The 26384-nt window shown below is 39.4% G+C and overlaps 1 protein-coding gene across 3 annotated transcripts in view; it reads right to left on the reverse strand.

Annotated features, from left to right (window-relative positions):
- VMP1 (vacuole membrane protein 1) overlaps nt 1-26384 on the reverse strand; it is a 69175-nt gene that overhangs the window by 1513 nt on the left and 41278 nt on the right. For all 3 annotated transcript variants that reach the window (XM_063340275.1, XM_063340276.1, XM_063340274.1), the window contains 4 exons: nt 18545-18625; nt 14610-14726; nt 12109-12170; nt 643-745 (listed from right to left, as the gene is read on the reverse strand). In XM_063340275.1, the coding sequence (XP_063196345.1) occupies nt 643-745; nt 12109-12170; nt 14610-14726; nt 18545-18625 (363 nt within the window). The remainder of the gene's footprint in view (nt 1-642; nt 746-12108; nt 12171-14609; nt 14727-18544; nt 18626-26384) is intronic.

Genomic DNA, 26384 nt, shown 5'->3' on the forward strand with positions numbered 1-26384 from the left:
TATAAGGAGCTACAAGTATTACATGTGAAATGTGAGGTAGATTAACGGATTTTATCTAAAAATGCCTTACTATTCTAAGGAATTCCATGGCAAAGTTGCTTTGTCCCCACTGAAAATTCAGGGTATGTTTTTTAAAATACCTTTGTTTCTTAAAATACTTTTTTTTTTTTTTTTGTATGAGAGGACACTTCTGCCCCTTTGTACCCGCTTCTAAACACCGTGTTTTTCTTTTCCTTTCAAAGGCTAAAGGCTTCGGGATTTTGTTTCTCTTACTGGCCATTACGCCACAGACCCGACTGGCTCCTGAAGTGCTGATGCTGTACAGGGGCTGTTACCCTTTCACATGAAAGCGCAACTTTTTTCTGCTTAAATTTCTCTTTCAAATTAGGCAGCTGATACAGAGGCAAACGTGCCATCGGTCTTGCCTTCTTGTTTGCTTTATTCTCCAAGAGGTTTAAGCCCAGTTGCATACAATTACAGCATTATTTTTAATTCCCAGGTTGCTTTTAAAGTGAGATTTTTACCTATGCCCTGGCCCACTGCAAATCTTTGAAAAACAGGTTACATCGGGAAACCTGGGGAGTCGAAAGACAGCTAGAGAAGGGAACAATTACCTGGGGAGGGAGGCAGAGAGGCTCTTACCTGCGGCACGCCGCTGTCAGCTCTGTGGTGGAGTTTTATCCTCTGAGCTTCCAAATATTCTTGAAATGGCTTCTGAAGAGAAGGACCTACACTTGGAATAGCACTGATGCAAAGTTCATCCCAGAGAACATGACAAAATAGGGGAGAAAAAAAAAAAAACAAAAAAAAATATTTTTTTTTTCCCCGAAACTTACCACTTTGACCCAATCAGAACAAAGTTCAGCTTGAGCTACAGCTCAGGGGGGCATCGCTGCTAGAGACAGCAGATAACCATGACATAAAGTGTATTTCATCTTTTTAGCTGACACTTCTGAAAGGGACATAGTTCCCCAGATCCTCAAAAAGTGCTTAAAAAGAAAAAAAATATCTTTGCGAGGAAAGCAGTGTGAACGCGCTGCTGTGAGCTGGAGCAGTTCCTTCGGGGCAGGGAGAAGGCAGCTGGGGCTGTGCACCGGGGCAGCGCGGGGAAGAAAATGAATGACTTCTGAGAAGTCCCACATTTATCACCAGCAGTTCCTGTAAGAACTGGTTTGAACCGATTAATAAGGAAATGACTTGTGCTTGTGTCATCCCCCAGTTAAAAAAGAAACTGCTCGCCCTATGACTTGCCCCTGTCTTCTCAAAGAAGACGGCCCCTTTCTCAAACTAAGTCCTTATTAGGACAATCTGTGCGTCATCCTTCCCCAAAAAGAATGCATTAGCAAATTCTGCAGGCGCCTCCCCCGAGTCAGTGATTAACAAAGGAACAAAGAAGGAACTATGAACCCTGCTCTGAATCATGCCATGGTTTATGGCAGATGACTTGCACAAAAGCTACAATACGTTACTGAACACCTTGTTCTTACGTTAACCTCACAAAGACGACGGATGCGGCTCCTCTCCCACCTCTGGGGCAGGAGGGTGTCAGACCCCCACAGCTCCAACCTCCGAACACCCCAGCCCCGCCAGACTTTAATCAAAACCAACGGGGGTAATTTTTCATCAAATCTACGCGCTGTGCTATTTAGCAGGAGGTCCAAGGAGCTTTAATAATTGCCATGACACTTAAATAATAAATAAATCCTATAGAGGAGGAATTCCCCCTGGCGACGCCACCAGCTGAGCTGTGCGGTGGGAGGACACGCGGGGTCCGAGGGCTCCCAAAGTTCCATCCACCGCCCCCCACCCTGTCCACGGGAGGCTTCCCATTGGCGACAAACCCCGTTTTAATTTCAAAGAGAACAGAAATTTTATTTTTTTTGGTAATTTTAAAGAAACTAACACAGTCTTCTACATTAAAACAAGTCACCTGAATTTCAGCCCTGCAGTTTTGATTCTTCACACTCCTACTCCAGGGAGGATTTGGTAAAAACACACTTAATACACCACGATACACACAGACAGTTTTACAAACTGACTGTCTCCTCTCCGAATGACCACAATTGCTACCGGAGGGCTGGATCTCTAAAATTATTTTCCTCCTGATTTGACACAGGATTCCCTTTTCCAGGATAAGGCCCAATTATAAAATAACACCTTTCTAATCTTAAGAATTTATGACCGAAGAAACTAAGGAGCTCGCTCTCCTCTGCTAAATCTATTTCCTTCAATAGCCAGGGGCAAATATTTTTTTTTAACATATTTACAAGAAAAAGATTGCTTCCCTTATGATTCACCATCACGATGATACAAACGGGTGAGTAAATTCTGTGCCTGGACTGGTAAAATTTCAGCAAAAAAAAAAAAGAGAAAAAAAAAAAAAGAGGCGAGCCTAAAGCCCTGTTACAGACTCTACAGACTATTACACATTTTACACAAGAGTGTGTCAACCTTTACAAAAGGTTTCCAGCTTTTCAGAGCCGTCCCTTCCGAAGCTGACTTTCCTCGTGGTAAAAATTCTCCTAATGACTCGCTGATCAGGACGAGTCACAGTTTTAAAAATGAGTTACGTTTTCAAGGTTTCTTTGTCAAACCACGCTTGGAAGCCCGGAAAAAGCTACGGAAAGGCAATAGTTTAAACTTCTGCATCATTATGAAACGAGGAATATTTAAATGATGAGAGATGAATGATTAACAGAATGGTTCTTCTAATGCCTCCATTTTTTTTCTGAAAACCGAACAAAGTCAGTGTCCAATTAGCACTAACCAACACAACAAACACAAAACCCAAGTTCAGGTGGCTTGAGGAGATCCTGGTGCATCAACGCTGTATTTCAATTTTTTTTTCATTAAAAGTATTCTTTTTCTTTTGTATTCTATTTTCCTATTTTTTTCTATTTTTTTTCTTGTGTCAGCATGGCTGAGAACCAAGTGCACAACATTCATTTTAGTACAGCCGTTCTGAAGAACTGTGAGATCCTGAATGCAAGGACCTTGGTTTCTAAAAGTCTGCCATGTTTTGCACATTCGCAGAGACTTTAATACCGAAAAAATGTGCATAAATTTAAATAAGGAGCAAAATAAAACACAGTAACATCTAGAAAATCACGAACCCACAGCACTAGGACTCAAATTTTTGAAATCCCATTCCAGTGGGACAATATTAGTTACTTGTACCCTCTCAACAAAATTCAATCATTTAATCAACCAGGTAACCTACGTGTCACCTAATATACAAACTGCAGACATCACCGTAGATCTAAGTCTTAAAAAAAAAAATCAGTTTTCATTTTATTTAATTACAAAAAATGAGTGGTACCCCCCCAGACCTAGTGGGGTTGAGCTGACTAACCCTGTTCTCATCAAAGGCGGAGGGGGACAGCTTCGCTGTGACTTTTGGAGGGTGACACTGGCACTGGGCGCAGGTACAGGGGCAAAGGGACCAGTTTTGCATCATAATTCTGTGCCACGTCCCAATGACTTTGAGATGCACCTTCGAACCCCGCTGATGCCAACCACAGGCCTGTTTACACCTCCCACCCAAGCAGGGAAGATGCTGGAAGATAACCCCGCTCGTAGAATAAACCCAATTCCTGGCATTTTCCTTTGAGCATCAAACCGATTGTCTTTCAAACAAAGAATATGAACGGATAGGAAAATAAAAGGACTCAGTGTGCAACAGAATTTAGCTCCTCCGCACTTTGTAGTCTCTGTCTGCCAAACCAAAACACATTAAAAAACCCCCAAACACACAACCTTGAAAGCTTAAAAGGTGGCTCTTAGTGAGCTGCTTTAGGACTTCAATTTAAAAAAATAATAATAAAAAAAAATCCCTATGAGTTATCTGTCAAAATAAGCACTGAAATACATTTCACTAGTTGCTATTATTATTAATGAATTTTGCAGTTCATCAGCAACAAGGGTGCTCTGTTAGGAATAAAGGTGCCGCTCTCGTGTATTCCGTCCTTTCAACAAAATTCGTTAGAAAACCAAAGAGACCAGCCACGGTTTTACCAGAAGATTGAGAAAAAAAATGCTTTGGATTTTTTTTTTTTTTGAGGAAAAAAAACCTCTGAAGAAATTTTGATTCAGAAGAAATTGTAGAGAACAGTTAACATTAAACACCAATTTTTGTTTTAATTCGTTCTGATCATCTGCTAAAATGGAATGTTTCAGAAGGAATTGAAACTGAAAACAGACTTCCAAAAAATTGCACTAGCTTTTGGCACAGCCTAAATTCATTAAAATCATAACATTTTAGTAAAAAACATTACCTGCATTCTAATACAACATAAACACCCATTAAGAATTTTGCTTCACTGAAAAAAAACACTGTTGGAGCCTGTTTTCAGAAGTATTACCTAGTATTTGTAATTAAAAAGATGCATTTTTGATTTTTCCTTTTTTAACCTAAGAGCCACGATTTCTATCCAAATGAAAAATTATATAGTTGTTTTTTTTTCCCCCAACAAATAAAACAACTTCACATCTATCTGAAGCACCGCACTACCGAGATTCAGCAAAGTTCTTCTAGGATTAGTTTCAAAATGACACCAACAAAGTACAGATTCTGCCAGTCTGAGCCCGAAAACTTCTATTCCAGTTACAGCAAAACTGTGTTTATTAAAATACACTGTACAGCTTATTAGTTTGCTTTTTAAAGAACGGCTATCAGTATTTGACCCTCAAACGCCTGTCACTAGTCATGAAGTGGCAGGGAGGATTTTGGGGAAACTGATATTTTTAACAGGATCTTTGGCAGAACAGGGAGGTGTTTTCTCAATGGATAAAGCACCAAAGCGAGAGGAGAAAAAAACAAAGGTATTTTCCCTGCGCCAGCTTAACAGAAAGTAGAAAGTGATTCAGCACTTCAGTCAGCTGCATTTTTACTAGTATTAGAAATATTTCTTTAAAACCATGTAATCATTATATTTGCACTTTTGAAAGGCAGATTTTTCATCTTACCGGATCTTTAAGAGTATGGGTTACCCTGGAGTTATTGAAATTTCCTGACCTATGCTTTTAGAGGTTGTGAACACTCCCCTAATTATAAGCTGGGCCAAATGCTGCATTTTAGTATCATTGCACTAACATTTCACAAAAAAAAAATAAAAATAGTTTATCAGTCCAGGACATATTTACGATGAGAAGTTCCCATCTTATAAAAACCTCTGCAGATGAGCATATTCATCTATTTTTCCAGAGAGAAGTGTCAGAATTAGCAAGTATTTTCAAGAAACACTGAAGCTGTCACTTCAGGCCCACACTTTGGGAACATTAATACGGTGGGGTTTTACCGCTAATGAAACTTTCTCATTTGTAAGAGGCCTCTAAGAGCCAGTGATGATTAAGCAGATGATTAACTCTAAGCAGTCCTTAAACTCCATTTATTCTGACGGAGACTGAAATTAAACACAAAGTTCAGTGGCACTCAGTTCTGAATTTTATACCCAATGCAGCAGCTCACATGAACAACTGGAATCAGGACCTCGGTTGGGATGATCAAGAAACACTAAGCGCGGCAGGTTTAAACCCCCAGAAGTCCATTTTATCATGGAAATAATAATCTGAAGGGCAGCAAGAACCACAGGAATTGAATGGACGGTGCAAAGAGGTCACCGGGCTCCCAGGCTGGAGCCCGCCAGCTCGGCAAGGTGATGCAATGTTGAGTCACAACCCCGGTTTATGGATGATCTCTCTAATATCCACAGCTGTTAATTTGGAAAAACCATTGAAGTGTGAAGTGGGGGACCGGTTTGGTCATCCCTGGCACGCACACTCTGTCCTTGCCCGGACCCTCTTGGGGTCTGGGGACAAACAGTGCCATAGACATTTTGCTCGGATTCGGCTATTTGGGCTAGTCCAGCTGGAGAAAAACCAGTCTTTTAGGAAACGCCAGCACCACGATTCAAACTGAAGACAACAGCCAAAGAAATTTTGAAACAACAGAAAACCAAACTAAGAGGAAAATATCACTGTGGGTTCGTTTTGCCGGCGCCAGCCCCGCGCACAGGCGGCATCTCGCCCGCCCAAGGCCGGGGATTATCCCCTGCCACAAAAAAGGGAGCTCAGGGGCACCGCGGAATGTCACACAGGCAGGAGGGAGCGTGCTGGGATGGGGGCTTCCCTCCCGCTACCCCCAACGCTTCTTTTTTAAAAGAATTTCTTTAAACCAGATTAGCTATTGACAGCTAGGCCACAGGGCCAAAGCTTTCACCTTCAGAGCAATTATGCAAAACATCGTTAAATCATCACACCCGACAGCCATTCCTCCCACACAGAGCTCCTCTCTACTAGATTCACAATTCCTCCATTCCCTTGTAAGAACACAGGAAAAATCCATCCAGCAGCTCAAAAGCAATAAGGCATTGGTGTATTGGTTATTTTAGCCATCCCTCCCTCAAAAGAAACTGCAAGTTTTGCTCCAGGATGGCATCAGCTTCTTTGAAAATTAGACATTTTATAAACCACTGAAAAATAGATCCCAACGGAAATACTTTGATGCCACTGGGCAATTAGCAAAGCTGATTAACTTGGGTTCTGCGTTGTTCACTGTCTAAAACAGAGCACCTTTCTTCCCGCAAGTTATCTGAACCTTCAACGGTTAATTTTTTTCCAGACAGTGATCTAAACAGGCTTAACGGTTAGTATTTTAATGAGCTGTCATTTCCTGTGCTGATAAAGATTCTCACAGTATTTAAACCATCCGTTTCCCGAGGCCGGGCCATACAGGACCCGCAGTGACTCAGTGGAGCTCCGGGCTCCCCAGGAGATGATGCTGCCACAAACCCGGTCCCCGGCTCCCGGGAGCATCCCTGACACAACCCGGCACTAACGGCAGCCCTCAGCCTCCAGCATCGCCACCTCGGCCCCAGAACATTCCATCAAACTCAGATGTTATCTGCGTTCAGCGTCTCTAAAACGGCAGAAAATAAATCTGGTTTATGGTCAGGATCAACCAAAACATTTTGGGGGGTTAAAAGGCTACTTGGCAGATTCCCCTGGCTTTACGGGATGAAGGAAGAAAATATCTTATTTGAAGATTACTAAGCTAAAATCGTTACACGTTTGACGTCATTTATACCTAGAGCTACGCTCCAGTAGCCACGTTAACCAAGCTGCCTGCAAAACATTTTTTTCTCGTGACATTCTGTTACGTTAAAATCAATGCTTTCAAAAATAGGAATTGCAACATCTCTGTACTTCTGGTTCCTAACTCTGCTCAGCATCGCTCTTTGTAAGGAAACTTCTTGTATTTTAAAGATAGAGCACTATTTCTGTACAGAATTTATTAAAAAAGCTTGCTTGCTCGGAGTTAAATCCTACAGGCCCTTTGCAAATAAACTTTTATAATTCTGTTGTGATCCACTGGAAGGTTTTCAACACCAAAGCTACTCAAATTTCACCCACATCTGTGTCCCTTTCAAGCCGCTAAAGCCTTGTTTTGTGCAGAGCTGCTCCATTGTGTGCAGGGTGTGTGATGAGGGCACAGTCCCACAGGTTTCTGATACGCCTGTGGGAGGAGAGCCCTTGATTTACTGTACCAAGAAATGTCAGGTGTATTGGTATAACCTTCCAGGAGGATTTATTTCAGGAGATTTTGAAGTCACTGCTCAGTTACCCATGTTCTCAGCCACTCCAGGTTATTTTCGGTTGAACTCTACCACATGGGTTTTATTTTAAATATTGATTGGAACCTATTTTTCCAAATATCCTTTAAGGAAGACGCCAGTTCAACAGGAGATGGACTTTCTCGCACAAAACAAAGGTCCAGCAGGTCAGAAGATGCGGCTGGGAGGCTGCGCTGGCTCCTTTGCTTCTGCTCTGCCCAGGCAGAGTGATGGGACGCCGGGGAGAGGCACCAGCAGAGGCCACGCTGTGGCCTCAAACCTTGGTGAACACACCCAAAAAACCCAGTCACGTGGCACAATGTCCATCAAAACAGGGCTCTTCCACGCCAGGACAACTGATTTCTGGTGCAGCCCTTTCTATCACTGTAGCTTCTTGACTTACACTCTAAAGAAATAACCTAAACCTATATTGTAAAATACTTTTGGAAAAAAATAGACAATCTTTAAGCAAAGTTTCCAGTTACATCAGTCACCATGATTTCATCTGTACTTTTCTGGTGAAAGGAACATCACGCTCCTTACGAGAATGAAGTGAGATTATGTTGTGAAGCAAATTATGGCACAATACAGAGCAGCAAACTGGTTTGTCAAGGCAATGCTACAAGTACCTGCTACCCAAAACCTGTTTTTCCTTTAAGACATGCAACCGTTCAAACGGGCCTGCAGAGCTGGAAAGCATGAAAATGTGTTCCACAGAAACCACCAGGCTGAGAAACCCCTTCAGAAGCACTGACATTTGGGGACAGATTTTCAGAGTTTGGTGAATGACACCTCACAGCGTTACCACGCCTCACCCACCGGATGTAGCACTAACAAATGAACTTAAAAAAAAAAAAAAGACTTTTTTTTTTTTTTTTTTTTTTAAATCTGTGGAAGCATGCCATTTTTTTTATATGCATTTCACCGCCTTCTATTTAAACTTCAAATTAGTTTATTGACTCAGTTTGTTAATTGAATAGATTAGTTTCTAGTTCCCCTCGCCTCCCCTCTGAGTAGCTATCACAGCCTCTGTAATTAACACCTTCTGCAGTTCATCATTAACTTAACGACAGCCAGAGGGAATCTCCCTCCCGGAAGGGTGGGATTTGTCCAAAAGGGACGCAGCCACCACGTGCCTCTGGAGTTCAGAGGCTTGAGGTGAAGGCCACGTGCTGTCTAACGCTATATAAAACCTGTTTATGAATTTTTTAGATGTCTCTTCAAGTTCTAAAGTTATTAGCTCATTTTCACAAAATAAGAATAGAGTATGCTGAACTAAAAAATAAAAAAAATCAGATTTTTTTTTTTTCTTTCTGAACATTTACCCAGAATTGATGGCAGTTTTGTGGATGGTGTGTACTTTGAGAATTATTTCTTTAGTAGTTTTCTGGGAATTCTTAATCCCCATTTGAAACTGCCACTTCAAAGAAAATATGATCGTGTTTAAAAGCAATATGCTCAGTGTGACTTCATAAACAATCCTGCAGCTGTAGGTAAAAAAAAAATAAATTAAATGGAAAGATTTAAGAGCCAAAAGAAAACCCACAACACACATGATAATTAAACATTTTAAGCGGGCTAGGTTTGGCCTAAAACCAGCATGGAAGTATTTTACACAGACGACCAGCAAGTTAAACTCTTCTTTAAGTGTCAGGATACAACAAAAACTCTTACACACCACCTTTCCTCACAAAAGCTTGTGAATGAAATATAAGCTGAGAGAAAACATTATCCGCTTCCAGCATTTTAGACAGCAACAATACAACTTCAAACTACTAGCTGGTAGAACAGGTCGATAATTACCAGTATCTCTGTAATCCTCCTCAGCTTTGCTTTCCAAGGCTCGCGCTGCCTTCAGGTTCCTAAACCCAGCCATGTCTCCTCGTCCCTTCTACCACAGCCGCCACTGCCACCCACCCTCCTTACCTTTTTGTGTTTTCTACACTAGATACCACCAACGCTTCCACAAATCTTTTCTAAAGAACTTCTGGATTTCCTGCCACGTTTTATTTTCCTTTCTTTCTCTAATTAATATAAGGAGCATTTCATGATCCTTTTGTAACGGAGACTTAGACAAAACTGTAAAATCGAATTACCCTAAATGATATTAAAAAAGCCCGGTTAGGGCAGGGCGAGCGTGGGATGCCAGCAGCACCCAGCACCAGAAGTAAACAAGTCCCGACTGTGGGCAAGCTCTGCAGGTGAATCATTTGTGCTTTCTAACTAAGGCTCATGTAGTTCTCCAGAAATTCTCTCTGGCTCATAAAATCAAATATTCTCAGACTGTATCTCATAACTTAATCTTCTGTCTAGCTTTGAGTTCTCCTGTATATTAATATGTTCACTATTCTAAAGTATTGTGCTTAGACATTTCCTATTGTTTAAGAGCAATATCCCAGACAAAAAAAAAAGTCTTAAGTCATTTTGCCAGCTAGAATTCGATTAAAATAAAGTTACTGACCATTAAATAGAACTATATTTTAATTTAATAATAAGGGATTTAATGCGAGCTTTTGTTTAACATGTTTTATACTCCACTCTAAAAGAAATTGATGAGGTAATGCTAGCAGACAGCTTGAGAGAAGTCAAGGATACCGGGACATTCCAAAAATCTTACTGTCTCCCGAGAACATTTTTTAACTCTGACATCAACCGTCTAATAAAATCTGAATCCAGCAGAGGTCTTGTGAATGGATTTGAAGTAATTCAATGCAAAATTATCTCCAAGACAGATGAAGTAGGAAAAAACCTACTAGTTTTGGCTGAAAGATTTGCAGGAGAGTGAATCTTTGGAAATATACCTGCCCTAGTCGCCGTGCTGAACAAAAGCTAGTAGTAAATGGTCTGCTGTGACTGATACTAAGAAAAGGTAACTAATGATGGTTAAAAGTAGCCACATTTCTCTCTTTTAAAAAAAAAAAAATGTTCAAAGCAACAAATTAATTTTGAAGTTTGTTACAACCCAGACACCCAATCAGAAGATCAGGAAGTAATAAAGTCAGGATTTGTTTTATTAGTGAAATGCTCTAAGAATGTTTCTTCCGACACTCCTTGTTCTTTGTGTAGCATTAACTACTTGAAGTTTACATATTTTAAAAGGAATGATTTCCAGACAGCCCTCCCCGAAACTGTTCTTGAGCAGTGTGGCTTTGGGGATTTTATGTGAAAATCGTTACTACAGTTTGGATTGCAAGGTGTCAATCAGTTTGCCCCATATAACAAGCGAAAGACCTCAGAAAACTAGCAACACCTTAGCATTTATTTTATGGATCCATATTAGGTATCTAGTTTAAAAAAAACAAACCACAAAACAAACAAATAAAGAAACCAAAACAACCCCCCCAGTTTTTCTATTATTAAATGGAAAAATAAAGTTTTCTATTTAAATGTTAGGGACTCACATTTAAAACTTTAAACCTGCATCCCTGACATTAATGTGGTCGGTGTACTGAAAACGGGCAGCAGCTTATCCCTTCCAAGAACACAGTTGTTCCTTTGAACAATTAAGCATGAATTTTTGATGAAATCCGTATGATTTGATTTAGTGGCCTACGTTTAAATTAATTAAGTTGCATGCTTTGTTTGTATTCAAGCAGTTTAGGAATCTTCTGCATGGTTAGAGAGGGACTGTTGCGATGCTATTTGCTGGATTACCAGGCAGGAAATGTTAACATCAACGACGGATTTTAAAATGACGCAGAATTTCATGACTGAACAGGTAGATATGAGGCAAAAATCTAGCACTTCATCATCAGTGTCCACTCTTCAAAGCCACTGAGGCACCATGTAATTTGTTTTAATTGTCTTCTCCCCCCGCCCTTGTTGTTGTTACCTGGGTTTTTGCTTAGTTTTCTTCTTTTAAACTGTAATTTTCACTTAAAAATAAAATAGTAATCAATTGCTAAAGAACTCAGTCTAAAAAAGTAAAAGACAAACTTTCTCAAAATAGGAACAGTTTATCCATGAAAACTGTTGTTTCTCCTATGAAAAACCAAGTTTAATAGAAGGGGATATAACTCTACACACCGAATTTCTCAGTCTGACGTTTTAGAAGAGATTTAATGTTTTAAGTGTGCAAGGTAGTTCAAATTATGGAAGATGTTTATTGCCATCTCGGGACACTGCAGAAATCACAACAGCTCTTTCATTCTTTTTGTCATAGGACCACACGACAACATTGACGAAAGTCCATAAAACCCAGTCTATTTGCAGCTAAAAGGGTAGCAACCTATAACTGGAAGAGCCGTATCACATTTCTGGGTGAAAGTTAACTGTTGGTACCACATACTCAGGCCATCTGACCTTCGATGCTGTTATGCTTCTTGAAGTACTTGAAGCCTTTGAGGTGAGGAATGAAGTTGCAAATAAGACTTAAATTACGTGTTGGCCGAAGCTTCCACTTTGAAGCAAAGCACAATTTTCAGCACATCTAATTTAACTCCTTCAGTATTTTTCCACTTAGTAAGTGAAGGTATTACTGTGTTAAAGAATTACTCACCCGATTAGGGACACCATCTGCTCCACTATATGTTTGCTGAATGTTATAATAACGAAAAGTTTCTGTAGGAAGGAAAACATCAGTTAGAGAAACATTTGATCCAAAGGGAAGCAGAGACAATGGGCTGCGACAATTTATGTTCCTTTCCAACCAGCAGCTTCTCCAGCACTCACACATAGTTTTCCCTTCATTTTTCTTTCAAGATCTTTAATTTTCAATACCCTCTTCAAAAAGAGGCATTTGAGAGAAAAGCTGTTTACTTTATTATTCTATTTCCTCGTACATTTAATTTCTCGCAGTGTTTTTGCAGGCTGTGTTACTAACCATTCGCATCGTCCCGAAACTCAAACTCCCAGAAGCTCAAGGTCATTTTACTCCATCAACAATATTTTAATGGAAAAACAGTCATCACCGTGCAGAAAAATTCACATCCCCTTACACAAACACATGGACTTAAAGATCACAGAAGTGAAAAAAATAATGTCTTTTAGTCCCCTGCTGCAGACAGAAACGTAACAAAAAATAGCTAGTGAAGAACAAAGTAAGAGCCATTGGGTACCTGCCTGTTCAAAAAACCTGATTGTTCCTATCTCTAATGCAACAGACATTTGGAAAAGAGTCGTTTCAATAGAAGAAACTTCTGTAACACACAGCTTATTTTGCAGAAAACCCAAATGTCCACAATATTAGTACTTCCTTCTAACACTCTTCTGAAGTTCAAATTTGGTAAAACAGCCTTTACTAATTCCACTTCTGTCCTATCTGACAGCTTGTTCTTTGCAAAGAGTGAGCAAGACTCTGTGTAGATGCTTATACACACCCAAACAGTTCCCACAGTCTCCTTAAACCAATTTAAACGTGATCTAACGAGAACTGCGTTCGCTAGTCTGGAAAGAAGGGATGTGACTAGAACTACACAAAATGATTTTGTGGTCCGGAGGAAGAGGCCAGTTAGAAGCAGCTCCGGGATGGCCACTGCAGCAGAGTCACTGTCTTCCTGTCTGCAGAAAGATTTCATTAAAAGCCTTTTCCATGACTCTTACATTTCCTAAATTCCAAATTGCAGCAAGATCACTAAAAACAGGCTATTGCACAAGAGTACGCTTGAAATCAAGCGTCACAGAAAAGAGAATTCTAATAGCTAAACGTATTACAAAATAAGACGATTTACCGACTGTGCAAGACACTGGGAAGCATTTTTTTCACTTAAATTTGATCTGAGTATAGAGCAGTATAAATTGCATAGCGAACATTCTGCTAGCTAAACAAGGCAAATGAAATAATAAAAGGAATATTTCACAAATACTATTTACCTTTTCTATCTTGCCAGAAAAAATTCTAACAGTACACAGATTTAAAAGCAGAAAAATTCAAATAATACAAAAATAAGTGTGGAGAAACAGTTGTTCTATCACAGTAAATGAAAGAATTTTCATATCTCTTATTTTCTGTCTAAGGACTGGGGAAAGTAAAATAATCATTTACAAGAAGATGGGAAGAAAAAAATGTTTGAAGATTGAAATCTTCTGTTCAGGGCAAAAGAAAGATTTTGGGTTTTTTAAGCAGCTTGATGAGGGTACTAGACGAGTAACTTTATATTACTAATAGCTTCTGCTATTTTAATATAGTGACAGCAAAGACTTCCAAGCAAAACAGCTACAGGCACTGCACCAGTCCTATGGAGATGCCTAAAAAAACAGGGCCCAGATGAAAATGTTGGTTTTAATCACTACAAATAGAGCGACATAGTTCCTGATACGGCACTAACCACATCGCCACCAGTGAAGAATCGCCAGGGAATCAATACTTCATCTTTCAATGGACAAAATGGTGACGCGTCTTAAAAGCGAGACTCAACATTTTTGAAAGCAACCGGAGATTCTGGTTGCCAAATTCAGAACATCCGGTAAGGCTCTGAGTTAGCAAAAAAACCTGGCCACGCTCTGAAATCAGGCCTTTTCAAAATAATATAGGCTGGGGACACCAAAAATTGCTAACCAGGCTTGAAAGCGATGAACAACGTGCCCTGAGACAACCCTCAGACTGCTACCTGCAGGGCCTGAAAGGAGCGAGGTTTTCTCTACACACTCAACTGAGATAAAAAAGAGCATTTAAAAGTGCCGCTTAACCAGTAAAGGCTAGTTGCAGCACTCTTTGAAATGAGTATTCATTACCAAAAAGGCAAGTTCATTATGAGTACGAAGTCCTTTCAGTCTGGTAAAAACCGTAGGTAAATAACTTGGCTAACCACCAATTTCCTGAGCGGTGTAGGCAGCGAGCTCATTAGTTTGTAGCTATAAATTATTCAATTGCCTAAGTTTTGAGCATAAGAAGCCTAGCAGATCCTTTATTGTAAATCCTTTGCACTAAATTAATTTCCATTACTTCAGGTCAGGAAGGGAGACTCCAGAGTTCATTACGAAGTAACGCAGTGTAACAGTCAAAAAAACCCCCCAAACTGTTCACCCCAGAGCCCTGAGGGAGGTGTGGCATCTACTTGCCTGGATGTGCATTTTAATTACTGCTTTCCCAATCAGGGTTGCACCAAAGAAGGTCCAGAAGGGAACCAGGAAGTGTCCACATGTTATCCCGGCCAGGTCAAACAGCGGGTTTGGAATCTATGAAGCACAGGGGAAAGAAGTTCATGAATTACAGCACTTACTTAGATGAACAGGAACATGTCAGACTTTGAAACTTTGAAAAATGAACATTTTCCCCTTATTCAACTTGGTCCAAACTCTTGTGTCTTGATACTTACAAAAATGTTAATGTCGCACCACATAACTTAAGTCTCTGGGATTCAGCTAGACAATGTCCCAGACAATTCCATTCTCATGGTCCCTCCTTACCCCTGGATTTTGAAAAAGCTAACAAAAAGTTTTCCATGTGAAATGCACAGAAACCACAGTAAAGCCAGTTTGAGTGATTTATCAAATTTTCTCCCTGACAAGCACATCACTCTTGGAAGCTAGTGTTCAAAACGTTCCCCAGTGATTTCCATCTGAGAAAGTGCATTAAAACCTGGCATTTATAGTCATATGTATCCAGTTTAAAAGCACTGATTAGATTTTATTAAGCATATGCATTTCATTTAAAATTAAAAGATTTTTTTTTTTTATTGTTAAGCTGTTGGCTTGACGTTTGGTATTGTGATTCTATCTGTAAAATATTTTTGAAATTAAACCAAGAAAGTATCCAAATTCCAACCTTTCACACTTAGCATGCAGTACAAGGGCAGACTGTCTGTGTAAAGGCATGGGGTATGTTTAACCCACAGTAGCAGCGTATCGCTGGGCTAATATCCTGCAGGATTTGTGTTGTTTTGTTACACAAACAAATAAATAATGAGTGTAGATTGTTAAAGACCATGAGAGACAGTCACTTTGCAACAGACCAAATGGAAATCTGAAATCTGTGAGAAAGCTTATGAGGGTTATACTTAGATGTTATAGACCAGCAATTCAAATTTATGAGCACCCACAACACCACCTGCAGAGGAAGAAATCTGAAACGGTCTCTAATCATGCCCCGAAACGGTCTCTAAACATGCTCCACTTGAACTAAAACGCTTCTTTACCTCTGACAGCTGTCTCAGGCATAGGAGGCTAGTAAATTATTTACTTATTCCACAGACAGATAATTTTGCTCTTCTGAGCCAAGTCTGCTCTAGGTCTCAGGTATCTTCTTTGTTGGCTGGTTTGAGGTTTTTTTGTAAGCTCACAGGATTTAATTACTGCCTTACTATCACCATAGAGGGAGCAGCACGCTTTAGGTACGGCTAACCGTGAATATCACCAGCACGTTAAACGTATCACAGTAAAAAGCTACTCAGCAAGTCCACATGAGGGTATACTGGCAGGCCAGTGAGGTTTTCTCTTTGTTTTTTAACACACACACATGCAGTACTGCGAGTTGCCAAAAAAAGCCCACAAAGGCAGGAGGGCAAATTCTCGCAAGTCACAGCAAGGATCTTCCAGGGCTAATTCTTGCTTTGTTCCTTCCCCAGAGCTGCCTTTACATGGAAATTAAGCTCCAGACAATAATATGGCTTTCTTATTGCCACTAAACAACATTACAGTCAGTTGACTTCACTGGATAAACTTGCAAAGTTTAAAATTTAATTTGAGTGTGTTTTTCTCTAGCATTTAGAAGCCACTGCTTGACAGATGAGAACATGCAGCTGGGGCAGTAGTTGCCACCTCACAAGCAAGTTTTCTAAACGTTAACAATACACCCAACTAAAATACTGTTAAAAATCTAAAAGTAAGATTGAGATTATAAGGGGGGCAAGCAAAGGAGACACCTTCTAGCCTGGGGAGAAGCAGCAACAAGCACGAGAAACCCTGACACAAGCCCTGAAGCTCGTGGGGGAACCCAGGAACGCAAGGATGCACGCGGGGGGCTGCCTTCCTCACCTACGGATGCAACAAAAACCTTTAGTTTTGAAGCCCTCTGCTTTTTCATTGCCTCTGCTACGTTTAACCTCACCCTTTTCTGCCCTGCAATTATTCTGCAAACACATTTACAAACCCTCAAGTGTGCTGTGGTGGGTTCCCGATCCCTCGTCCCCCCCCAGCCCAGGGCAGCCTCTATAGGCAAGAGGAAGCCGGAGCTCAGGGTGCGGTGAAGAAGCAGCAAGTAGGTAAGAAGTTAAGCAAATGTTTAAGTATTACTAAGCAGGAACTACGAGGAGTTTACACATCACCTCTCGTGTTTACCAACTCCTTCCTCCTGCTCTGCGTTTATCTGCATTTCACCTTCTCCAGCCACCCCAGGAACTCATCCCTGCCACCTACAAGCTGCTGCTCTGCTTACACCAGACAGACCGACCGACCAGAGATGTCTCACAAGATGGTGACTAGAGGGTCATGAGTCAGAGAAGGAGCAGCCTAAGAGCTTACTCGGTGGAAAGATTTGAAGAACAGCTTGTAACCTATGTCTCCACTCTAAACATTAAGACAGTTCAAAAGATTAGTAAATAGAAGTTGTATGCCAGCAACTGTAATCACATTAATTCTTTCCAGCTAAGACAGGTTACTTACATTTGAGCAAATAGTTAGCATTGTCATCTCTACAATTTAGGAAACTAAGAGAGATGCTAGACAAGGGTGGAATTAATGTCTCATCAGGTGAGCAGCCGGCTAATGGCTGGGGTTATTCCAGCAGAAGGGGATCAGAGGGGACCTACGCTTCCCCCCTCACTGTAATCCCATTTCTGTGCATTGCAGCCCGCATTTTGTGTGTGGGATGGAAGAATAAGGCACACCTTTCCTACCACTTTTCATTAAGCTTACAGAGAGAGATATTTAAACCTCAAATGGTTCAATATTTTTCTACTCCAACAGAACAGTATTACCCTACGTAAAAAAACACTAAAATAGCAACAGTGGAGATGCTCTTAATCCCCTCCTGCTTAACGAGAAAAAAGCTACGAGTAGTTAGTAGTTCATCTAGCCATGACGGTGAAACTGGCTTCCTCATTCTGTTCCTAATGACCCAAAGATATCTGCTGAGTAGACTTAGGAGAATTACCGTGGATGAATATCCTAATCAGGATTTATACAGGCAGTCTGCCACCCTTCAATCTCTGTACATCTTTGGCTATGAAGATGTCAAGCACTGAAAGCTACAGTACATAAACACCTCAAGCAATAATAATATGGTGCCAGCAGAATCTATAGGTAATAACAGAGCTCTTGCTGTATCTTGCCAGCTAATAACCTGGGCTAGGAAAGTCCCAACAGGAGAACTGCCAGCGGGCATACGATCTGACCTGCCCAGCACCCACTAGCACAGAGCAGTGAGCAGCAGAATCCATGTCTCTGATCGAGAAGGTGTGGCCTCAACACCAAACACAGGGAGCATCCCCGGTCTGAAACAGAAACCCGGAAACTTCTTCAATTATAAGAACGTCTTAGTTCAGTCTCTTGTATGTCTTCATTAACGCGACAAGGCTCAAGGCTTTTGCATCTTGAGTGAACAGACCTGTTTTGATCAGGTTTCACCACAGCATGCTGAACTATAGAATGAATTCCTTTATCTTTTGAAAAAAGGGATCCCTTGCTGCACCACTCTTCTCTGATTAATTAAAAAGGAAATAGAACTATTCCCAAACTCATTATCTCCCAAGGAGAACCGGTGTCAAGAAGCCCAAAGGTGAGGTTGAAGGCAGGGACAGTAAGCGTTAGCTGTGCTTTTATGCAGAATTGGCTGTGTTTGGTACTAATCTGGGACTGGAGTTTCTCCATGCTATTGTACTCGCCAGTACCACAACCATCCCGTTTCCCTCAGCACCACAGAGAGCACAGAAACAGCAAACAAGGCACAAAGATCCATACGGACGCAAATAAAACCGGTTCACGGCATTCATTTCACTGCAATACATTCAATCTGCAATTTGTGATTACAAACCCCTCCGTTACAGAAATGAACTTACCGAAGCGCAGGCCAAAATGCCAAAGAACCCAACCTTCTGCACCAGGTTCTGGACAGCCAGTTTCGCCCGGGAAGCAAAGTCCTGCAAAGAAGAAAACCAAGTGTTAATGAGGCAAACCCCAAAATGAACATACCTCAAAACGGATTTCAGTATCCTCCCTGCTATGGGATTTCCTAATGAGCATTTGGGAGAATTTTTAAAACAAAAAGGCCAGTTTGGAACTCTGGGTTTAGAGGGAAAAGAGAGAAATTCTCAGTGGTCAGTGTGCCAGTCTGACCACCCACACATGTGGAGTTCTGGTTTTCAAAACCCTGCAAGTGGCACCAAGGTCACACTGCTGTGGAAACAGGTTTTCTAGTATTTATTTCCCTGTATCTTTGAACTGCCAGTGCCGCTTATACCTTATTCCTTAAACAAGCAAAGGGAATAAATTCCTTCGATACCATTTACAATGTTAAAAAGGTACTTTCTCAGAACACAAAGCCAGAATATAATAATCCCATTATTATCCCCAGATCTTTGCTCTCAAACCCAGGATCTTAATCAAAATAGCTAATTCCAGGTACTCTCTACAACAGACTTGTAAAGTTCAGTAAATCCAGAGAGCTGACTCTAAAATACCTTAAAAGCAGAGGTGGCAGACCACAAAACGTTTGAGCTAAGAACATGCTGCCTGCTTTTATTTTGTGATCACAACTCACACAAACTCATGAGAAACTCAAGAGTCTCAGAGTTTACCAAATACCCAGTAAACATTTTAAAAAGCAAAAATAAAGCTCCTCACAAGCAGTTTATTTGAATGTGAGAAGTGAAGTTACAGGAGAGTAAAATTCTTTTGAAGCCAAACTGTCAGAAAGTTAAAAACAGGGTCAGTATTATCTATTCAGGCTTGGCAACAGTAGCTATAGAAAGCTGAGTATATATTTGGTAATAGCAAACTTTAAGAAGTAATTATTAATTATTTTTTAAAAACTTATATGAATAAGCACTAAAAAGATTTTCCGGTAGCAATGCAGTATTCACTGATTTGCATTTTGTAGAAAACTGTCAGATAAATTTCACAAGGAAATTACTTTAATCAATATTAATGATATTCTAAATTCTACACTTCAAGATAACTACTAGACAATCCAGCAAAAATTAAATCTATGCAATTTTAACTTTGTTACAATTCCACGGAAAGCTTTAATACTATATACCAATGCAAGTAAATTACAGTTACTTGACAATGTTCTTGTATATTATTTAAATTATGAACTATAGAACTGACATAACTTTCTATGACAGATTAAAAAACAAAAATAAAAACTCTGAGAAGGCCATTTGCTATCTTTTTACATCCCTTTTTCAAGTAGTAACTTTTCTCCATTACAGTGCTTTAAAAACAGCTAACAAATTCTCAAATAAAAAACCAAATTCTCACTGAACAAAACAGAAGAATTCTATTTATTATACTTTATATTGGAAAAAAGTAACCCAAACTAAAAAAAATATTTCAACCTAAAGTAAAATGCCAAATAAATGAGATTTCCTACATTTTAGCGGGGCATTTTTAACCACAGCAGAATATAGAATATTCTGAAAGGATTTTTATAAGGGGTGAATTTGCTAACTTTAACCAGGAGTAACACCTTGGGATCAGGAATGTCTTATTGCAAAACGGAATAGGTGAAATATTCACTCTTTGTTGAAAACTTATCCCTGACATTTTTTCTATTTGACTTCTAGGATCCATACCGTATGCCTGAGTGATTAAAATCTATTCCCAGTGAGGCTGGTACCAGACACTTGAATTTACGTTAGCAGAAACAGGTCTAGAACACGCCTACATAATGAGTAAAGTAAAGTTTCTCATGCTTTTCAGTTCAGAGACTGCATTTTGACACCAATTGTTGTAAAAAACGAAAATATGATGATTTACCAGTGAACCAAGCCCAAAAACCTTGCAACATCAAGGGCAGCTCCCTCTCAAACTAAAATGCCCTCTTTGCTATTTCCAAGTTAGCAAACAAAACCGAAACAAGGGAACGTCTGGTCACTGATGTATGGTCAGCACGAATACCTTCAGTCCCAGGGAGGGGTTAAGGGATGAAGTGCAAAGGAAGCAAGACTCTTCTGCAGAGTGTGACCAATAAAGGAAATAAAACGCAGCCGACTGAGGAGACAACAGGTATTCCAATCCCTTAAGCAAATGCAAAAGGAGAAGTATGTCTTCAGAATTTCTCTACAAATTAATTTCAAATAAAAATGTGTGTTGAAGCCTGACAGTAACATCGCCCTTTCAACCAGGGATTTTGCTCTTTGCAAAGGTGAACTGAAAAAGTAGTGCCGTGTGGAGGAATTTTGTAAGATGTCTCCCTTTGTACTCTGTAACAAAGCTGAATGTGACCGTGAGATTTTCAGTTCCTATTTTGTTCACCATTTCACAATGCTCATGGGGTTTGAACAATATTTTCACTTTTATAAGCCAATAAAGGTTTTTTTCACAGCTCCATAAATCTCATTGTAAAGTATCTTTAAAATAAAGCACTACAATCCAATTATTCAAATAAGTCCATGATAGATTTCAATTTAATTTCTTTCTATTCTAATTTTAACTTATTTACCCATTTTCTTAGACTGTATTGCTAATACACTGTTGTATTAATTTTCAGAAGCTGAAACTAGAAACAAACTCTCTAGCAAGTGATCTATAAACTAATGCTTGCAGCACAGCTGGTTTAATAAAATATATATTATAATTATATATACACTGACTGTATTCACTTAGTGTAAGCACAGTGCACCATTTTTCATGAAATTTCTTAAAAATAAATAGCTTCACTCACCCACATTTCTAGAATGCTGCAAAATTCGAGGCTGCCTTAAAACTCATTTTTTCCCTCCAGTTAAAAATATACAATTTTTGTTATAAAACCAATGATAAAAGTGTTGAAAAAAGTATAACAAGTCTGTCACGCAAAAAAAAAAAGTTGGGGACATTTTTCTCACCTTATAAATTCATAACTTTCTTTTATTAAAGTTATTACTCAGATTGTTCCTTCTTAATTATTTTTTTTTTAACATTAATTGTCTATTACAAAATACTTGATGGCAAACACAGCTAGAGTTCTAAATATTTAAGGTCACAATATAATTTGTCTTCCTTTTTCGAACTTTCTAAATAAGCCAAAAGACATAAATTTAAGACTTTTTTTCCCCATTTTTCTATGATCTAACGTAATCACAACTACAAATAATTTGCATGGTAACACACACATCAGGGCTGCCCCAAAGCCATGTATTTGCAGTCTGAAGAGTTACTTTAATAAAAACAAGTTCAGAAATACTTCTGTTTGGTTGCTTCCTTAAATTTAGTTTGTCAAATCTTTGCGACATCTGCAATAATAAAAAAAACCCCAAACCCTTAAAAGTTTCATTTCTCAGAGAATACAATCATCAGTTTCACAACTTTTACCTATTTCACAATATAATTTTTCTGTTATAAAGCCTGCGCAGGGAACAATCTTTTCTCTACTTTTTTTTAAGCATTTGAAATAAAAGCCAAACAACTTTCATAACTTACTGCTTTAAAAAAAAATATAATTAAAAAAGACAAAAGAGTTCAGCTACTTACAGGCAAAACATTTTCCCCCAAAACTAAAGTATCTAGACTGGACTCGACTCTCAGCTAATATGATTCATTCGCTACAACATTTCGGGATACTTTAGCACACTGTGTCCCTTTCAAAGATGATTTGTCTTTTTGGTTTGGAAATAGATTTCCTGTGACTGCTACAATACAGGCAAAGGAAGGTTAAATGATTAAACATTACTTCATTGGGTTAATCATCAGATCTCAAGAACTGGAATGGAAATAAGAGGCATAAAAAGGTCAGTACTGAAATACTGATTCACAAGTCTCAGCTGGCGGCTTGAGGAACTTTTGCTTCATATCTGCCTTCAGTAAAATGGCACATTTTATTGATACCAGCATTTCATTACTATGTGTTGCAAAAGCAAAAAACCCCTTCCAAACCTAAAGGGATAGCAAAGAGAAATTCCATGTTTTGCTGCTAAGTAAGATTTACCACAACGTTCCTCCTTTAAAGATGCATTACGGTACAGCTTTGAGTATAACTTAATATTTTATCCCCATAAAAAAGCCCTCCTTCTTGAAGAGTGAATGGACAATCTTGTCTTAACTACAAGGCTTCGTCCTATCCCTCTGTTTTATTTTGCTTCCATTTATAATTTAAATCTCTATTTCCTCTTTCTCCCTTCACTATACAGTAAGTTGCAGAAGCTCTCCTGTGTTTGAGTGAAGGACATCTCACTAGATTTAGTTAACAAGCTTGAGGGGAAAAAAATAATTTTAAAAAATTAATCTTTACTCTTTACTCTCTGTAACACTGATTTATTATCAGAAAACAGAATGCTCACAATTTATTGTTCACAGTGAAAGGATGAAGCGTCTTTTTCCTTAATGTCTAAGAACAGAGATTGTTGATGGATCCGTAGCAAGTAACTAGTTGATGGTTACCAAGGAGCTTTGAATAATCAGCATTGGATTGAATCCACGGCCCTTACAGAAACAACCCAGCAGACTTGGACAGAAGATATTTTCCTGATCGACTGCACAGATGGGCCTATAACAATTATGTAATATAACGGTTTATTTTCTAACACGAAGTTGCAATCAGTTTTTAGGAGCATCAAGAAAGCTCTGACTCCCTACCACAAACCAGCTCTTCCTTGCATGCAGCAAAGATGACAGTTGTCAATCTCTGAAGGATACGATCCAGAGTTTGAATGAGTTTAGGCCAAGAAAACAAACTTTTCTTCTATAACAATTTTTTCTTCTGCTGTAAATATGTCGAGCACTTTACAAATATATTGGTAACATTGGTATATTGGTGGGTATAGCACAAAGAAGGCAGCCAGTAAAGAAGGGAAGGAATACTGAGATTAAATTCAGTCAGGAGTTAATGGTGCCCGTGTTCTCTACCACTAAGAGCAGACAGGACTTAACACAGGCCCAGGAGGAAGCCAGTGATTCGAGTATTAATGCAATCGCTCAAGCAGGATATTAATTACCTAGCAGATGGTAGCCTTAAGAAGGTCAAAATATATTTCTGGAAGGCTTGGGAGGCGTTATGCAGGATTTCTTACTCTAATCAAAAAACATAATCGTGTATGAACATTAAAAAAAAAAATACAGAGACATAAATAGAGATCTGAAGTGAACGTGTTGCACCTTGACGGGAGGGGTCCTTCACAAACACGCAGAACACGACAGTTGCTGCAGAGACAGGCATTCACCCTTGTGCCAGCAGACTCCCCCGAGGCCAACGTGTAACTGGCATGTGAGGAAGAAGCGGACAATCCTTCAAGATCCGAGCACAATTTATATTATGGTTGTAATATTTACTTACTAAGAACAAAGTTTAATTATCCAAATAATTATCTGAAGAGGAGAACATTTTTTTCCAAAGGTTGAAGATGATGTATGAAGCTACCGTCTCAGATTATTAAAATTATAAATTCCTTAACGTTTAAAAAGCTGCCTACAAAGACAGTGCTCCTTTTTATGTAAAAATCTGAGTTATGTTAAAAATGAGCTGCACAATATTTTGTTTCTTCTGGCTTTCTATTACAACACAATGGAATCAAACACAACTTATGGGAGAATGACCATTTGTGGTTAGGCAATGAATTCTAGAATTTCAGAGGACTGGGAAGAATTATTAACTCATTGAAATAACATATTAAGTGCAGAAGAGCAGTTTTAAAGAAGTCGGAGAGCTACCTACAGGCTGAGAGGTTACAACATACATCCATGCTAAGAAAGCCGTAGATCAGCAACGACGTTTAATGATCAACACAGCAACCTGGAGTTAAGATGAAGAGAACAGAGATCAAGATACCGTTGACAGTCATTGCTTATCGCTGCAAATAGTTCATTACTCAGTGACCAAAGAAACCGTTTCATACCTCTCCTGCAAGACATCAAAGGTAACAGATCTCATGAGTAAGTTGCCAGCAGGAATATTTTGGTAGCGGCTCATGGCATTACCGATCTCCCACTCCGTCAGCTGCAATGACTCTCAGCATCTACACACGTATGGAAAGGGCTGTGGCCCTGGATCTCTGTTCTATTTCTCAAAAATACCTCCAGCTTATTGCAAATAAACTAAAAGGGGATATTTCCATCTTGATGCCTGGAGAGAAGAGGGTGTGAGAGGTAAGGTTTAAACTTCTCACTTGAAATTCTGGGAAAGAGCAAGCCTGTCTTGGAAACTCGACTGTAAAGAGACAAAGTGAGAAAAGGTTTTCAAGGATTACTCAAAGCAGTGAAGGGAAGGTGGTAGATCTAAGCAAGCACTGAAGATTGATGAAAGAAAGGTATTTACATACGACAGGCATAGGACAGACATTCCAGATTATGAGGACTGGATCAAATTTTAAGCCTGGGAAGGAAATAAATTTCATATCGCAAGAAGTCTGGAGTTTCTGAGACATTAAATTCTGGAAAAGGAATAGGGTAATCATATGGGAAAATTACAAGAGAAAAATACATCCATGTTGAAAATGAAAACATGGTTTTAGAAAGTACAATATGAAGACGACTGAGGAGCAATTAAACAGGGCCCTTGACTTCACAGGCTTTACCAAAGAACTGTGGAAAAACAAGTGAGCAGTACCTACAAAACCTCATTGAATACACTCTGTCAGAGATCTGAGGACTTAAAGCTAGTAAGATTTCAAACCATTGTTCAGAATATTTGTTGGCAAGGATGAACATACAGTAGGTACTACATACAGATCCCAAGTCAACAAGAAATCAAATATACAGGTAATTCTTCTGCCAGCCTTCCCCGGGACAAGAACACTGAGTACAGATTGTGGAGGGAAATGCACAGATTCATTTCCACATCTGTTTGTGTTCAAATTCTTGAGGTTGGTTGCGTGTTGAGGGGTGATGCTGCAATGCACAAAGATAATCGGAAAGATGCTCATCTTTGGGACTTTGTAAACTCAGACATACAAGTAACTACAATTAGTACGTGTGCCAGAAAAATTGAAGTTTTCCCATAGAAAATACAGTTAAACCTATTGTCCTTATACTCAGATTTTAAAACTGCTGTTAGAAAAGAAAGACGTAAGCAGCCATGGCCAGAGCTGTGTGCAGAGTGGAATCCTTTGCAAGTCATATCGGAGCAGAGTGTAACAGAGCAAAGTGTTCACTCCAACAGCAATCTTTGCTCATCCTGCTTATTTAACTTTAACCTGTTTTGGAGTATAAATATCAAACTTGCAAGTAATGGATCCATTACATGGTAAATAAGACCTCCCACTAACATGAGTGGGAAGGAAGTCAACCGGCTCTGGATTAAACAGAATATGAGCGTTAGGAACTTATAAGTATTTTCTTCATTTCATTAACCAACTGTACCATGGTAAGAACATTTTCTTTCCCTCACTTCTCTCTCTCCCCTAGACCCTGGGGGAAGAACCAGCAAATGCTTTTTCATAATAAACTCCATCTCAGGAGCTTTAGTTTAAAGATTTTAGACTGTTACAATCCAACACCGTGCTCAAGCTTGGAAGTGATACACCAAAATGAACACGTATTGTAGACGTCATTCTCAAAGTTAACGCCAGCATTTTCCACAGCTAGAACTGAAGCTCTCAGACTTCTGCATAAAAAGTCCTTCTGCTTCATGCTGCAAGAATAAAGAAATTTTCTAAAGAATAAGACACAATTAAAGGAAACAGTCTGAAGGAAGAGGAAGGAGCATGTCCTTTCAGTCTGATAACAGATCTGTCCTATAGAGCTGTAGCCCTTTTAGCCACATCC

Source organism: Chroicocephalus ridibundus, chromosome 7, assembly GCF_963924245.1.
Source record: "Chroicocephalus ridibundus chromosome 7, bChrRid1.1, whole genome shotgun sequence".
In the NCBI taxonomy this organism is placed as follows: domain Eukaryota; kingdom Metazoa; phylum Chordata; class Aves; order Charadriiformes; family Laridae; genus Chroicocephalus; species Chroicocephalus ridibundus.